The 18,145-nt window shown below is 41.9% G+C and overlaps 1 protein-coding gene across 1 annotated transcript in view; it reads left to right on the forward strand.

Annotated features, from left to right (window-relative positions):
• The window catches only part of ilvbl (ilvB (bacterial acetolactate synthase)-like), a 47,773-nt gene extending 30,087 nt beyond the window's left edge, over positions 1–17,686 (forward strand). The window contains exons 10-15 of the mRNA XM_068053806.1: positions 1,217–1,331; positions 3,600–3,769; positions 5,342–5,412; positions 9,341–9,412; positions 10,675–10,780; positions 11,883–17,686. Coding sequence (XP_067909907.1) covers positions 1,217–1,331; positions 3,600–3,769; positions 5,342–5,412; positions 9,341–9,412; positions 10,675–10,780; positions 11,883–12,061 — 713 coding nt within the window. The 3' untranslated portion in view covers positions 12,062–17,686. The remainder of the gene's footprint in view (positions 1–1,216; positions 1,332–3,599; positions 3,770–5,341; positions 5,413–9,340; positions 9,413–10,674; positions 10,781–11,882) is intronic.
• Positions 17,687–18,145: the final 459 nt, after the last annotated feature.

Consider the following 18,145-nt stretch of genomic DNA (forward strand, 5'->3'; position numbering starts at 1 on the left):
CAACCAATATTAATATTCACTCAGCAATGACTGCAGCTTGCCTTGAACATGGGTTTGTCCAAAAAAAAGAGTATTCACTGCCTTAAGGCCAGCCAGGAATGTGAAATTCTTGCCTGCCTTTGGCCTGTTGCAGGGCTAATGATTTGGACTTAAATGTGGGAGGCATGATAGGGAAATGTGCTGATGACACAAAAATTGGCCGTGTAGTTAATAGTGAAGAGGATAGCTGTAGACTCCAGAAAGATATCAATGGTTTGGTTGAGTGGGTGAAAAGTGGCAAGTGGAATTCAATCCAGAGAAGTGTGAGGTAGTGCATTTGGGGAGGGCACACAATAAAAAGGGAATACACAATAAATGGGAGGATATTGAGAGGGGTAGAAGAAGTGAGAGACCTTGGAGGGCATGTCAACAGGTCCCTGAAGGTGGCGGGGCAGGTAGATAGAGTGGTGAAGAAGGCATATGGAATGTTTTCCTTTATTGGCTGAGGTATAGAATACAAAAGCAGGGATGTAATGCTGGAACTGTATATAATTGCCCTGGAGAGAATACAGAGGAGATTTACAAGAATGTTGCCCGGGCTTGAAAATTGCAGCTGTGAGGAAAGATTTGATCGGCTAAGGTTATTTTCCTTGGAACAGAGGAGGCTGAGGGTGACTTAATTGAGGCGTACAAAATTATGAGGGACCTAGATAGAGTAGACAGAAAGGACATGATTCCCCTAGCGGAAAGGTCAATTACCAAAAGGCACAGATTTAAGGTGATTGGTAGAACGATTAGAGGGGACATGAGGAAAAACTTTTTCACCCAGAGGGTGGTGGGTGTCTGGAATTCACTGCCAGGAATGGTGGTGGAGGCAGAAACGTTCAATTCTTTTGAAAGGTACCTGGACATGCACCTAATGTGCTGTAAGCTACAAGGCTACGGACCAGGTGCTGGAAGGTGGGATTAGTTTGGGCAGCTAGTTTTTTCGGCAAGCACAGACATGATGGGCTGAATGGCCTCCTTCTGTGCCGTAATTTTTCTATGGTTCTAATTGGTTGACACCTGGTCATATTGCAGCATTTGGTGAGTGTGTTCATCTGGATTGGGACTGATTGTCTACCTTGAATTGACCCAATTCGATTACTGTATTCTAAGCCATTCTGATTTTATCTGATTTGTTGAGCTGTAATTCTGCTTACAATATATCTGAATATTGTGTCTTTATTTTTCACAGGTGATGCTGGTTCCTTTTTAGTGCAGTTGGCTGAGGGACTAAAGGGTTACCAGGCTCCTAGCGACTGGACCCAATGCTTGAAAGAGGGAGATGTTAAAAAGGAGAAGGCTAATAGGTAGGAATAACCTAGAAAAATTGGTGCTTTTGTTTTATTATGAGACGTATTATGGGACAGCATGATAAAAGTGTTTTAAGTTCTGAGACAATGAGTTAGGATAGAAGAAGCTCACTATTTCAAGCCATTTGTTGTACCTTGAATGAAGGTTAAAATTAAATGTGATAGATTACAGAATTTGGAGCAAGAGATGCTCGAGTTGTGAGGGAATTCACTTCCAGGGTTAAGCAGTTGAGGCAGAAATTGGGACTGTTTAAGACTAGATGGGATGAAGGGATGTGGGACTGCAAATGTAGAATCATAGAATGGTTACAGCACAGAAGGAGGCTTTTCGGCCCATTGTGTCCTTGCCAGCTTTCTGCAAGAGCAAAACTGCTATTCCCCCTCCCAATCCATTCACCTCTAGCCCTGCAATGTTCTTTTCTCTTCAGGTGCTTAGCCAATTCCTTTAGAAAGCCACAATTGAATCTGCCTCCACTGTACTCTCAGGCAGTGCATTTCAGATCCTAAATACCTGTTGCGTTATAAAGTTTTTCCTCATATCACCGTTGGTTCTTTTGCCATGCCAGAAAATGTGATTAGGGCTTTTTACTCATTGAGAGTAAATGCTGACACAGACTGGTTGAGAGAAATGCCTTGTTTCTGTTTTGTAATTTCTGTGCATTTACTTATTCAGCCATTGGGGGGAATGCCGCCGTGCTTAAAAATATTATTGGTATTTTACTCATGGATTCGCTACTAAAATTCTAATGAAATGATCCTTTGTTATATTATTTATCCTTTAATGTTATTTATCCAGTGAATATCTAAACTAAATAGCCCTGCTTTGATCTCTGGTTAAATTATGAGGACAGATTGTATTGTCTTGAGTACAGCACATTGAGGGGTAATCTTATTGAGGTGTTTAAAATGTTAAAAGATTTTGATAGAATAAATGCAAAGTTACTATTTTGTCTGCTGGGGAATTAGAGAACAAGGGGACGCATCTTAAAATTAGAGCTAGGCCATTCAAGAGTGCAATCAGAAAGCATTTTTTCACACAGTGTACTAGAAATTTGCAACTCTTTCCCTTTAAAAGGCTGTTGACGATGCTGCGACAATAGGAGCTTTCAAGGCTGAGGAAGATAGATTTTTGTTAGTTAAGGGTACCCAGGGGTATGGTGTTGAGGTGTGGATCAGCCATGATCTAATTGAATGGTGGAGGAGGGTCGAGGGGCTAAATGGTCTGCTGCTATGTCTATGTCTGTGCGAAGTTGGCTCATCTCTGTGGAGACAGTAAGCATGTTACAATTGGCATCATAAGCCCTAATTTGAGAGAAAAATCAGCTGAGAATTCCACTCCCAGTACTGGTTAATGAGCCCTGCAGCGAACTGCATGCGCATTAATGTTGAGTGACGACAGGATTGTACTAAAATAGGCTGATTGATTGCTGTCGACGCTCACACTTGAGTAGCACCTGTTGATCAAGTTAGCAGATGCTGGAGAAACAGTAACCATCGAGGGGTCGATGCTTTTAAGAGGGAGAGGGAAGGCGGAAAGGTTCAGCTGGTACTGGGACTGTTGCTGCCAGTTTAAACTGCAGCTGAGTTTCATTTTTGGAGACTAAAATGCTGGAATTAAATTTAGAGGTGTAAATAAATTTTGCTTGTTGAATGGAATGGGAGCTGTAACATGATCAAAAGGTGTAGGGGTGGTGGTTGGTGTAGGGTCTTCTTGCATTTTCATAAGGAACTTATGTTTAGGCATCCCCTTATATCCTCAGGGCATTTCAGTACGATTCACATAAGATTTACTTTTGAATTGCAATCACGTATGATGTAGAAAAATGCAGCAACCAATTACTTGCAGCAAGATTCAGAAAATGGCAAAAGAGATTAATTACCAGGTACTTTGTTTCTGTCAGTGTTGGCTGAAAGGGAAATATATGGCCAGGACACCCAGAAGACATCCTGCTCTTTGGTTAGTGCCCGGGGGCCTACTGTGTCCATCCAGACAGTGACATTTAAAATGACTCACCCAAAAGATGGCAGCATTGACAGTGCAGCACTCCCTTAGTAGTGCTCGCTACCATCAGCCAGATTATGTTCTCAGGGGTTGGATTTGAACCCTACAAATTTCTGTCTGAGGTGAGAGTGCTACCAACTGAGTCATGACAGGCAACATTTCAAGGTTTTAATGTTAGGATGGGTCAATGAGGTGTGTATTGAGCTGGTGGGAGACAGCGAGAGGGCATAGTTTCTGAAATGGAATATTCATCTATCATTCAGTGAAAAGGCCGAGGAGGAAGTGACTAAACACCTGAATCCACTGAAGGTTCTGCATCGGGTGGAGCATTTGTTAGAGGAGGACAGCATAATTGTGACTGACGGGGGTGATTTTGTGGGCAGCGCTGCCTATATCATGAAACCCCGAGGACCTCTCCGATGGCTCGATCCTGGTAAGTACAAATTGAATTGCCGAAGGAGCCTTTGGGTTATAAAGGGGAGTGGGGAGGATCAACCAGGGTTCCTGTTTCTGGTTGTATTTGACAGACCCATGTTGGAAGATGGACATTGGTCAGAGCTGGGTAGAGGTCAGCTGTGATTTTTCCCTCTGTGGTTAAATAATCAGTTAACACTCACTGTCTACGCTAAGAGGCTCTTTATTTGGAAGGGTACCATAGAGTTAGCTACACTAGAGGTGCAGGTGTGGTGGGAGGAGGCAAGGAGAATATCTACTAGAAGATCAAGTTTTGGTGTTGGAACTTTTAGCTGTCAAATTTACAATGAATTATAGATGGAACTTGCATTCATATAGCACCTTTATCATATCCTTGGAATACCTGAAAATGCTTTGCAACCAATGAATTTTTTTTGAATTGCAGTCACTGTTATTGGGCAAATGCAGCAGCCAATTAGGACATGGCAAGGCCCTACATATACAACAGGAGTGAATGATCAGATAATCTGATTTTGGCACTGTCGGATGAGGGAGAAATGTTGGTGAGGATACCAAGAGGCCACTCTGCTTTTCAAGTAGTGCTATGGATCTTCCATGAGCAGGGTGATGGAACTTGGCTTAATGTTTCCTGTGAAAAGCAGCACCTTGGGACAATGTAGCACTCCCTCGGTAGTGCATTGAAGTGTTTGCCCATATTATGTACTCCAGACTCTAGTGGAGCTTGAAGCTGCAACCTTCTAACTGAGGAGGAAGGTTAAAGCACCGTTCTTTAACCTTAACATTATTTTTTGTGCCCATTTTAAAAGAAATATTATTATCCCAAAACGAGTGCTAATATATCTGATCAGGTTGAGAGGAGAGGGCTGGGTTGACATCAGTAGAGGTAACAAAGAACATGATGCCGTTGAATGAAGCGTTAGTGGGCTTGATCTAGTTGATGCTGTCCCACAAGTTGTATGGCAGCTGAGGCAGGAAGGCATATAAAAGGTCCACATGGCTCTTCTGTGTTCAAGGTGATTATCAAAAATTATTCTGCTTGAGATCATTTAATTTAACACAATTTGTGCTGAACTAGTAAGATCTCTGATGTAACTCCTTTCACGGCAGTGAGTGGGGACACTTGCCTCTGAATGTGCAGCTTTATAAATGCTAGTAAATTGCCTGTGAAATAGCCTCTGGCCAGTTGATGATTTTTAACGTGAACAAGGTGGTGGAAGAGTTTGAAGAGTGTCACATTTAATCTGCTATATGGAGAACTGCAGTGACAAGGGTCCATTTGATCTAACCCTTCCAGAACAATAACCTCATCTCTTCCCATTACAACTTAACATCCACTGGCACAAGCAAGTAGGCAAGACCTAGAAGACCCTGACAGTGCAGCACTCCTTCAGTACTGCAGTGGAGTGTCACCCTAGGTTGCTAATCCAGTGGTGTGAGACTTGAATCCATAATCGTCTGACCTAGAGAAAAAACGGAGCCAAAATTTCCTTCATTGACCCAGGCAAATAAACAGATTTAATCGGTGTCTGCATTTCTAACATTGTTCATCTCTTGTCTTTTCTGTTCTCAGGAGCTTTTGGGACACTCGGAGTGGGTGGTGGGTTTGCACTTGGAGCCAAGCTTTGCAGACCCGAGTCACAGGTCAGTTCATTCTACCTTGCTTTCTCACAGGAGCTATGAGCAGAAAGCGGGCTGCTCTAGCCTGTGAATGTATACTGAGCAGGCACCTTTTAGAAAGAAGACTTCATCAAATCATTTAAATGTCTTATTAAAATTTTTGGTTGACTTGAAAGACCCTGTGTGAAAGAAATCCAGCCCGACAAAGTCTTGATTCATTGGTGCCATGTTAATACGGTGTGTCTGCTTCTGGCCTTTACCTCTGGGGTCTGGGTTCACATCTAGCCCCGACTGTTGAAGTGAGGCTTTGCTGAATGTAGAGATTTCAGCAGTGGGATGAAATACATGTCCCAGGCACTTAACTCTTGCAAAGCCCTGGTTCTTTGCTGTTGTCCTGTGATGTGATTGAGCCAGTCTTAACCGAGTTACTAGTGAACCTATAGCATTAAGCTGCTTCCAGGTTGGCAAGTTCATTCAGTGCTGGGTCCATTTAAGGCACATTGGTCCAGAATTTTCACAGAACCTAATGCGAGTTCACTGCGTTATTAGTGCATAAGAAAGATCCAGCAATTTATGGCAAAGAAGAGATATGAACATACGAATTCGGAGCAGGAGTAGGCTACTCGGCCCTTCGAGCCTGCTCTGCCATTCAATAAGTTCATGGCCGAACTGATTACTCCACATTTCCACCTACCCCCGATAACCTTCCACCCCTTGCTTATCAAGAATCTATCTACCTCTGCCTTAAAAATATTCAAAGACTCTGCTTGCACCACCTTCTGAGGAAGAGAGTTCCAAAGACTCACGACCCTCTGAGAGAAAAAATATTTCTCCTTATCTCTGTCTTAAATGGGCGACCCCTTATTTTTAAACAGTGACCACGAGTTCTAGATTCTCCCACAAGGGGAAACATCCTTTCCACATCCACTCTGTCAAGACCCCTCAGGATCTTATGTTTCAATCAAGTCGCCGCTTATTCATCCTAATTCCAGCGGATACCAGCCTTGCCTGTCTAACCTTTCCTCGTAAGACAGCCTGCCCATTCCAGGTATTAGTCTAGTAAACCTCTGTACTGCTGCCAACGCATTTACATCCTTCCTTAAATAAGGAGAGCGGTACTGTACATAGTACTGCAATACTCTGTATAGCTGAAGCATAACTTCCCTACTTTTGTATTCCATTCCCCTCGCAATAAATGATAACAGTCTATTAGCTTTCCTAATTACGTGCTGTACTTGCCTACTGACCTTTTGGAATTCATGCACTAGGAAGCTGTGCAATCTCTCACCATTTAGATAATATGCTTCTTTTGTATTCTTTCTGCCAAAGTGGACAATTTCATACTTTCCCGCATTATACTCCATTTGCCAGGTCTTTGCCCACTCAGTTAACCTATCTATATCCCTTTGTAGCCCCCTTATGTCCTCTTCACAAGTTACTTTCCTACCTGTTTTTGTGTCATCAGCAAATTTAGCAACCATACCTTTGGTCCCTTCATCTAAGTCATTTAAATAAATTGTAAAATGTTGAGGCCCCAGCACGGATCCCTGTGGCACACCACTCATTTATCTTACCAACCAGAAAATTACCCATTTATGCCTACTCTCTATTTCCTGTTAGCGAGCCAATCTTTTATCCATGCCAATATGTTACCCCCTACACCATGAGCTTTTATTTTGTGCAATAGCCTTTGTTGTGGCACCTTATCAAATGCCTTCTGGAAATCTAACTACAATACATCCACTGGTTCCCCTTTATCCACAGCACATGTAACTCCCTCAAAGAATTCCAATAAATTGGTTAAACATGATTTCCCTTTCACAAAACCATCTTGACTCTGCCTGATTACACACCCTGCTATAACGTCTTTAATAATAGCTTCTAACATTTTCCCTAAGGCAGATGTTAAGGTAACTGGCCTGTAGTTTCCTGCTTTCTGTCTCCCCTCCCTTTTTTGAATAAAGGAGTTACATTCGCTATTTTCCAATCTAACGATCCTTCCCTGAATCTAGGGAATTTTGGAAAATTTAAAACTAACGCATCAACTATCTCACTAGCTACTTTTAACACCGTAGGATGAAGTCCATCAGGACCCAGGGACTTGTCTGCCCACAGGTTCAATACCACTTCCCTGGTGATAGTAATTTTCTTGAGTTTCTCCCTCCCTTCCATTTCCTGACTTGAAGCTAATACTGGGATGTTACTTGTATCCTCTATAGTGAAGACTGATGCAAAATATTTGTTCAATTCATCTGCCATCTCCTTATTATCCATTATTAATTCCCCAGACTTACTTTCTATAGGACTAATGCTCACTTTGTTAATTCTTTTTAAAATATCTATATAAACTCTTACTATCTGTCTTTATATTTCTAGCTAGCTTTCTATTGTACTCTAATTTTACCTTCCTTATCAATCTTTTAGTCCTTTTTTTCTGTTTTTTATATTCTGTCCAATCTTCTGACTTGCTTCCTACCTTTGTGCAAGTATAGGCTTTTTCTTTATGTTTGATACTATCTTTAACTGTTTTAGTTAACCATGGATGGCGGGTCCCACCCTTGGAATTTTTCTTTCTCGTTGAAATGTATCTATTCTGTACATTCTGAAATATCCCTTTAAATGTCTGCCACTGCATCTCTATTGACCTATCCCTTAACCGGATTTGCCAGTTCACTTTAGCTAGCTCTGCTTTCATGCCCTCATAATTGCCGTTATTTAAGTTTAAAATACTAGTCTTGGACCCACTCTTCTCTCCCTCAAATTGAATGTAAAATTTAATCATATTATGATTGCTGCTAACTAGGGGCACCTTAACATTAATTAATCCTATCTTGCTGCACAATACCAGGTCTAGTATAGCCTGCTCTCTGGTTGGCTCCAGAACATATTGTTCCAAAAAATTATCCCGAAAACATTCTATGTACTCCTCATCTAGGCTACCTCTGCCTATCTGATTTTTCCAGTCTATATGTAGGTTAAAATCCCCCATAATTATCGCTGTAGCTTTCTGACAAGCTGCCATTATTTCTTCCTTTATACCCCATCTAACAGTGTGGTTAATGTTAGGTGGCCTGTATACCACTCTCACAAGTGATACCACGTGAGTTACGAATCACCACAAATTGCTGGAGGATTTGCACCACTCAACAGGAGCTCTCTATCAACTTTCCTGTGTTTCAAGAAACTGCTGCGCTTGTCTCATAATTATGAATTAAACTGTCTGCTATTTCATAGTGTAAGGGTCCTGTTAATGAGGTGACTTTTAGTCCTGATGAAATTTAACCTCTCCAGCCCAGAAAGTGAACAGTGGGGCTCACTCTTGCAAATAGCAATTTGTTCCAAGAGGTTTCTTAATTTCAAATTTTTTCTTGCATTTCCTTTGCCATTCTCTCTCATATCCAATCCTCCTTTTGCTCTGTTAATTTCACTTTCTGAACCTGATTCGACTCAAATTCACCCTATTTCCTTCAGCTGCTGAATGCTGGACTGTTGGTTGTGCTGCTTAGCAAGGATGCAGATGTCACTTACCATGGCTTTAGCAGCTTGCAATTCCAGCAATTTGTGGCACAATTAATTGGAGCTCAAGGCTGACGGTGGGGGGGGGGTGGGGTGGGTGAGGGAGGGGAAAGAAATCCAACACGCACTGTGTTAACTATGAGATGGCTACTTAAGCAATTCTGGGCCATTGGTAGGGTATAGGGAACTTCATTGTGTGCACATCTGACCTCTTGTTTCTGGCTTGAGATTGCTGGGTACTAGTGCCCTAAGTGGAAGATTGTTGTATTCCCAGCACTTGCTTAAGTCCCAAATATTGGTCATGAATTAAAAAATGTAGACCCTCTTTTTCTTTTTAAATGAAGTGTTTGTTTTTACTGTTCCCTGCACCCTGAGGATTGACGTCATTGTGCTGTTGTACAGCGATTAGAGTCGGTGTGCTTTATTTTGTGTCTAGGTTTGGATTGTTTATGGAGATGGCTCTCTTGGTTACAGCATTGCCGAATTTGACACTTTCAAACGTCACAAGGTACGTGTCATACTGCCACTGTTATTAAATGGCATTTGTTATAAAGCGTAGCTACCTGACCCGAACCCAACCAGATCGAACAACATGTGTCGGATTGAGGTCGGGTCTCTCTTCCGGGTCCAGCATTCGGGCTCAGGACGGGTTGGGCTGGACATGGACAGTGCTGCCTTGCTCCGGGAAGTAATCTTCAAATGAACATTCAGGATGTCGAGGCGGAAACGTGCAGTCTGGACTCCGCACTCTGCAGTAAAGCCCGTCTACCCGACCAAACCTGACTACATGTGTCGGGGTTGGGTCGGGCGTTTAAAAAAAATTAAAGGATTCGGGCCGAGTTCGGGTTGGCTGTTGTCGGGTCGGGTTTTAATTTTATACCCGAGCCAGGCTTTAATTTGTAACTGTTTCAGTCATTTCTTCTAACTGTTGGCTGTCGTGGAAGGTGCAAACTGCAGCAGGGGGATGTCTCAGCAGTCTGCTGACATCTTCATAGGGCGGTAATTGGTATATTCAAACTATCCTGACTCTGTCATTTTGCAAGCTACCCCTTTCCAGCATTTCTTTTCTAGTGAGTGTCAATTTTTTTTTTGTCTGACAATGCTCCTGTGAATGCTGTTGGACATTTTACTAATGCACTGTATAAATGCAAGTTTTTTTTTTTTGTGGCTCTACCCTTGTGGACACCCCAGACCCTTCCGTTTCATGCCTCCAAACAAGTGTGTAGCTGAGATCATTAACTCACTGTGTGTGGAGTCATGGATATGGACTAGCCAGTGTAGAGGGTGCTTTAATTTGCTCATGTAATTTAGAAATAAAGGAACTTGTTTTGACATCTCTCTAATCAGTAGGAGTTAATCTTCTCATTAAAGGAGCAAAGTGTGATATATTCGGATAGCTGATGCTGCCCTGTTACTGACTGTACCTCTATTGATATTAATCCTGCTCCCTCACAGTATCACTCAGTAATGCTTTCCCAGCACCCTGTTACTGACTGTATCTCCTTTTTTATTCATTCACAGTATGTGGTGTCGCTGGTAAAGCCGGCATTTATTGTCCATCCCTCACTGCCCTTGAGAAGGTGATGATCCACCTTCTTGAATACAACTGAGTGTTTTGCTAGGACCCCCAGAATAATTAGATAGTTAACTTTTTCGATCAGGTCTGAAAGAGCAGTTTGCTATGATACAAGTACCAGAAGGCATAATATCTACATTGTGTGTGTGCATTTACATTTATTTTCCTTTCGTTATTAATCTATGTTCTTTCAGACTCCTGTAATCGCCTTGGTTGGCAATGATGCCGGCTGGAGCCAGATTTCCAGAGAACAGGTTCCATTGCTGGGCAGCAATGTGGCCTGTGGCCTGGCATACACAGGTAAGTGGCTGGCTTTTCAACTGTGCTAATACAGAACTAAGAAATTTACATTTTCTGCCTTTATAAGCTTGCCACTGCCCCCTCCCTTCTTGCTGATTAGTGTATCGATGGTGAGTAGGGGAATGGAAGAGAGGCAGAGTGCAATTATTATTGATGCTTAACTGTACGTGAAAGGCAAATGGCTCTTTAATAGTTTTCAAGCCATTTGTTTGCTTTCTCTGAGCTGGATTTACAAACCAGCCTGTAAAACTGATGTGCAGGTGCAATTGGCTTAGAATGTAAAGTGAAAAACATGCCTGTGCCTTTTATCTTTGCTCCTTTTTTAAGGCACTCACTGTACTGGGATCCAGTTCCATAGATGATGGCCACCAGCTTGGTTCTTGCCCAAATGCCCATTCTCTGCATGTGAGTTTAGACAGTGTCTGCAGCCTGTTATACTGTGGAGGTTATTGCAACTTAGCTTGCTTCTCTCTGGTTCTTCCAATGCATGCTTGCTCACCCAAGCAGAACTGAGTGGACAGCTGTCAGCAGTAGGAATCTTGGCTGTGTTTTGAGTTTGGACAATTCTGGCCAGTTGTAGCAGCCGTACATCATCACAATGGTGGCGGCGGGGGGGAGGTTCATGTCACCTAAATTGGGAGTAGAACCTGGACTCTGTTCCACATCATATGACACATTTACAAGCTGAGCCATGGGAAGGTGAGAGCCATTGAGAATGAACGATGCAGAATGATCACTCCAATGTGTTCGGTTAACTTGGAAATCACTAGTTTTCACTTAACTTCTGTTTAAGAACTGCTGCTAATGTCCAAGTAAAGGGAAGGAAATCATGAAAGAATAGGTCACAGTTTAGGCACTAGTAGTTTAGATTGAAGGTGGTTAACATGGCCTCTGTGGCCCTCCCAGTGGTGTCAAGGTTCTCACGCATAGGGTGAGGGAATATTGGCGAGTGTAAGGCCCAAACCTCTTGCCATACATTTCCAGACCGTGACGGCAGCATAGATAGAGACTTGAGCCTTGCCCTCCTGCCTTTAACCACAGTTACTGAAGCACTGTGCAGACTTGAAAGGAGTAATGATCTTTATATATCTTTTCTCCACAGATTACCATACAGTTGCTGAGGGATATGGCGGTAAAGGCTTTTTACTGAACCGGGACAATGAAGATCAAATGGATGATATTATAAGGGCCGCTCAGGAGGAGTGTAGGAATGGGAATCCGACCCTCATAAATGTCCTGATAGGAAAATCAAACTTCAGGGAAGGTTCCATCTCTGTGTAATTACAGCTTCTGTACGGATCATGGATTTGATGTTTTGTGTGTGCCTTGCCTCATTATATTCTTGCCCTAGCAACATCGATAGAAAACAGAGCAGTAAAAGATTGTATCAAATCATGCAATAACATTGGATGCACAGAAAATATTTGATGCACAAGGTACCAAATCAAAGATTAATTTACACTAATGACCACAGGCATTTTGATTTGATTTGATTTTTAAAAAGAAAAATCAGTGTAAATGTTATGAATTTTTAGATTGATCCCTGTGTTAAGTTTGATGCATTCCTGATAGTTGTACACCTTGGAATCTTGCGCATCACTGGTTAATAGTGGTATCTGTTATACAGCCTGGAGGCCACTTAAGCAATCTTCCCTTTGTCTGAGGAGCCTGGAAGACTTGCTGCTGGATGTACCTCTGTGGGCTGCCTGGCTGTAGTGTGCAGACTGAGTTGGAACATGGTGTTGTTCCCCTCTTCAGCAAAAGAAAGCACCGACATGTTATCTGGAGGTGAGGTGATCCCTACACAATGAACTGAAGGAGCTGGTTAAATAGAGCCAAGGGCCTTTCTTAGTTTTTCTTTATCCCTTTTACTTGGTAAGTGCCAGGCCTCCATTGCCATGGTGACATGATTGAATCCAGGAGCTGATCGTCGAATTGCAGGCACAGATCCCCATCCTATTTCTCTGTGGGACAGACTTTTGCAGTGACTTCTGAGGGAGGAAGCCATATGGTCCATTGCACTGTGCCAGACGTAACCCTTCAACTGAGGCTGTCCTGCTCTAATTCAGTGTCTCTGCACTTTGCCTCCATCCTGTTGTATTTTTACAATCCTTATCCAATTCCCTTTTTCAAATGAAATTTTGTTTCATGAACCACTTGTGGTAAAACAATTTCATGTTCTAATTGACTTCTCTTTGGAAAAATAATTCTTCCAACCTTTGCCTTTGTTCTTTTAGTGAAAACCCTGAGTCTGTAGGTCTTGTTGAGAATTTCCCAACCAGTTGAAACAATCTTTCACTTCTGGCCCTATCAAAATTCCTCATGATTTTGGGAAAAAAACCTTCATCAGATGCACTGGAACTGCTTTGATCCTCTATTCCTCTGGTAGCTTGAAAAGCAATTGGAAGCTATTCCATCAGGAAGGTTCTCAGTTAGCAATGGTTCAAAAGATGCTGAATGGCTTCCAGCCTCTTCACAGTCCTGCATCAGGCTATCCTTTACCTTCCATTTATGTAACCGGTGGTGCTGCACCTGTGAAGTTCTGATGCAGTTGGCAGCGACCAATATCTTGCATGCTGTGGAGAAGGTGGGCGGTTGTTTGTGATCAGATCTTATTCTTGACCCCACTGCTTTCCCACATCTTCCGTTACATGTCTTTGGCTGAAAGTTCCAAGATTTTGAGACCGTTTGGCTGCTAATCCAGACGATGTTCCTGGACTTAAGATAGCATATCAGGAACTTCTGGAGATGATCATTAACAGGCAGGTCTGAGTTTGTAGGGGTGTGGTTGTGCTCTCTGATAATTGCTGCTTCTGTTACAAGAGATCGTGGCAAGATATGAGAGGACAAGGAACCAAGCTGTTGGTGCTGGCTTCAGTGCTCCTGTGATGATTCTCTGCAATGGTCTGTTGCGCATCAGTTGGATTTATATATGCACTTCCTGCCCATAACTAATGTCCACTATTCAGCTTTTGAGAAAACAAGGGCCAAGATGCTCTTCAGCTGGTCCCAGCTAATTTGTGGATTAAATTGACCCTGGTCTTCCTCTTGGCTGCTGATATTGATAGTATGGTGACCTTCACATGGTCTTCTCTGTTCCAGACACAACCAAAGCCATCAACAAGGTAACCAAACTCCAGTTGGCGGTCTCCCCATCCAAAAAGGCTACACATTTGGCATTCCTTTCATCCAGTGAAAAGAGCTCAGATTTCCACCCTATATAACTATCATCACTTATTCCTGGTGGCATAGTCATGAATCTTCAGTCTTTATTAATCTAATCTGCTTATGGGGTGTTCAGAACTGTATGCAATGCTCCAATTGTGGCCAAACCAAAGTCTTGTAATAAATCAACATTACCTCCTTGCTTTCAGGTTTGTTGCTCCTTGTTCAAAGCCCAGAATCCCTTTTGTCTTTTTATGATCCGCACTTAAGATCTCTATCTGAACCATAGGTCTCTCAGTTCCTCCCACTCTGTTAAGCTTACCATTTATGGTACACTTCCTTTCTAGGTTCTTTCCCCCAAAAGTAAGATGACTTGATATTTCTCTACATTGATCTACATCTGCTAAACCAACCCACGTCATGCTGAAGCCTGAGCATTCTGCCTCACAGTTTGCTATACCCACTAATTTAGTACAGTTCTACCTACTTGTTTCAGTGTGTTGGGGACTATTTTAATTTTGTCAGCAATATGGAAATTCTTTTTATGTACATTTTATTTTGATTAATTTTTAACTATTTAAAATAAAAGTACTTTGAGTAGGCTGTTTCAAATGCAACACTTATTTTGATATTAGTACTAGTAGTTCATTGAAATAATTAGCTGCTCCATTTTTTTACGATAAATGTTTCTTTGTATGTCTTCAGACTCCTCGACTTGCAGGCGGCCATCTTGACTTTACTGAGACCATGATATTTTCATTTGTCACTGCTGCATTAAATGGATCTAGCACATTCACATTAACAGCAAGATTTCTGAACACTTCTTGTAAGTCATGAGCTTCATATAGAACCTTTATTCTTGGGGTTGTCTTTAGCATTGTTCGGCTGCGGAGCCATCAAAGTCGCCATCTTTTGGATCACAGTAGAAGCCACACAACAGTTTTGAATTGTTGTGTTTTCCCAATCCCCAGGCCTTCTTTGAATTGTGCATTGCCCCCAGTAGGTTTTATCTTCAACTCTTCCTTGTTAATGGCTGCCAACTTTTTGAGCCAAAGATTTTCAGCAGTACTTAAGATTTTGAATAATTCCTTGATCTCTTAGTTGAATTAAGGATGTGGCATTTGGAGGAAGAAAACCAGTTTAATGGCTCGAAGACCATGACATGAGGGCGTGCAGAGCAGTTACCAACTAATGATTCAACTTTCCAGCCAAGCATTGTCATCTTGCGATCCATCTAGTACAAATATCTAATGTCATCCAGATTTTGGCCTCAGTCAGCTGGTAGATGTTTCATGTTTTTTAAAACATTGCAGGTTTTTTGACTCTCTCCTATTACGAAAAGTTGTAGCTTATCTGTTCCCAGTCATGTTGGCAGTGACAAGAATCTGTTTAGCACTAGGGCACCTTGTAGGGTATTATCCAGAACAAGGCTGTCTCCTTCATGTTGTAGTCCAGCAGCATTTGGTGAAGAGCCTTCCACCCGTCAGTGGGACAAGTCAACAGTCTTTCACTTTATTGCAAGTTTTCATACAAACATCATAACAAGCTTTGAAGTGATGTAACCACCTGTTGCTGGAAGTGAAATTTTCCACACCTTGCTAACTGGCCTGGGGGACATTAGGAGTAGGAGGTAATTCAGCCTCTCGGCCCCGCTCCGCCATTCATTTAGATTGTGGCAGATCTCAACTCCATTTATCTGTATTAACTCCACTTCACTTGATATTCTTACCTGACAAAAATCTATTGATCTCAGTCTTGAAAGCTCAAATTGGTCCCTGGCATTCACAGCCTTAGGGGTGAGAGAATTCCAGATTTCTATTACCCTTTGTGTAAAAATGTGATTCCTGATTTTGTTCCTGAATGGCCAGGCTCTAATTTTAAGATTAGGTCACAATTGCCCCACCAGAGGAAATAGTTTCTGTGTATCTATAATATGTTGAAATGATTCGATAGAAAAGAAACACCTGTATCAGATTACCCCTCAATCTTGTATAATAAAAGCAAAATACTGCGGATGCTGGAAATCTGAAATAAAAACAAGAAATGCTGGAAATACTCAGCAGGTCTGTCAGCATCTGTGGAGAGAGAAGCAGAGTTAACGTTTCAGGTCGGTGACCCTTCATCAGTTCTCAGTTGCTTCTAATTGCGCAATATTTATCCCCTCGATTGTTGATTTCTGTATAGTTCCAATTTTAGTAGCCATCTTGTGTGAACTGTGATTGGCATTGGCAACATGGTTAAATTATAGGCGACAAACAGACATTTGGTGCTTGTTCACATGTAGCACCATTTGACATAACTGGTTAAAACAAGGCTGGCAATACTGTTGGGGACTTCAAATGTCGAATTAGCCATTTCAGCATTTACATTGACATGCAGCAAATCTTTGGTATTAGTGTGCCATGATGGGGTTAGGCCTTTTCCTATTATCGAAATAAATGAGATTTTAATGTAAATGGCTTTGAAGTAAGTGGGTAGAATTGTATCGGGAAACTTCAATACATCCCTCTACTGATTCTGAAATTAAGCTGTATTCAGGAAACCAATGTTGATGTCAAAGGTTTTGAAACTAGGCTGTTGAAATGGTCTACAAACACTTAAGCAAGTTCAAATGAAATTTCTTTGTTCTCATTTAATGCAGGTTGATAATTCTTCTAGAATAGTATAGGAATTTAATACAAATGTATTAAGTGCTTGTATTCTCTCATTAAAAAAAATCATAATTTTAAGGTTGGGTAGTTAAGTGGAGCTGAAGCAGCTGTAATAATGATAACTTTGCGCCTCAGTGTCTGTAGTACTCTTTGGAAGTGCATTAGTAGCATCTGGTGATTGCTCAGCAGTACCGCAGTAGCCTGTGTCTATATTTTACTTGATTGGATGCCTAGATTTCTTTCTAAAGTTGCAATGTCAGCGATCTATTGAGCAGTTGGCTAGATGGCTAAATAATTTTCTATGCTGCTACAACTCGACTGAGAACATGAACGTTGAACCAGATGATCTTTCTGCTAGAGTTAAACCTTTGTCTTTACAACAGCACAAACACAAAATACCGCAGATGTTGTTAATCTAAAATGAAAACAGAAAACAGGGCAGCACAGTGACGCAGTGGTTAGCACCGCAGTCTCACAGCTCCAGCGACCCGTGTTCAATTCTGGGTACTGCCTGTGTGGAGTTTGCAAGTTCTCCCTGTGTCTGCGTGGGTTTTCTCTGGGTGCTCTGGTTTCCTGCCACATGCCAAAGACTTGCAGGTTGATAGGTTAATTGGCCATTATAAATTGCCCCTAGTATAGGTAGGTGGTAGGGAAATATAGGGACAGGTGGGGATGTGGTAGGAATATGGAATTAGTGTAGGGTTAGTATAAATGGGTGGTTGATGGTCGGCACAGACTCGGTGGGCCGAAGGGCCTGTTTCAGTGCTGTATCTCTAAACTAAACTAAACTAAACAAAATGCTGGAAATACTCAGCAGGTCAGGCAGCATCTATGGAGAGAGAAACAGTTCACATTTCAGGTCCATGTAACCTTTCATCATGGAAGATGGAGATTGCTTTTTAACCTCTATTCAATTGACTAGAACACTAAGGGAGTTTTAAAAAAAAAAAGTTTTTGAAATAAAGGAAATATTAAGTTTAATTTCAATAATGGGAAATTGTTGACTGGGTTAAGTTCTACCTCCATTTAAATGCTGTGTTTTTATACTGTACCTTTACTGTGTGTTAAAATATTAAATGATTTATTTCAACCGTGTAACTCGTGTTTTTAACTCCTGTCCTAATGACAGAATATCATGCCTTCATTACCATAGCTGAATCTCCCAACAACAACATCCTGTGGGTTACCATTGACCAGAAACTTAATTGGACCAGCCATACAAACATTGGTTACAAGAGCTGGTCAGAGGCTGGGAATTCTGCGGATTCACCTCCTGACTCCCCAAAGCGTGTCCAGCAACTACAAGGAACAAGTCAGGAGTGTGATGGAATACTCTCCACTTACTTGGATGAGCACAGCTTCAACACTCAAAAAGCTCAACACCATCAAGCTCAAAGCAACCCACTTAATCAGCACCCCATCCATCACCTTAAACAGTTACTCCCTCCACCACCGACGCATATGGGGTGTGAGCATGCTGGCAAGGCCAGCATTTATTCCCCATCACTAATTGCTCTTGGAAAAGGTTTTGGTGAGTCACCCGTCTTGA

This window comes from Heterodontus francisci, chromosome 22 (genome assembly GCF_036365525.1).
Source record: "Heterodontus francisci isolate sHetFra1 chromosome 22, sHetFra1.hap1, whole genome shotgun sequence".
NCBI classification, from domain to species: Eukaryota; Metazoa; Chordata; class Chondrichthyes; order Heterodontiformes; family Heterodontidae; genus Heterodontus; species Heterodontus francisci.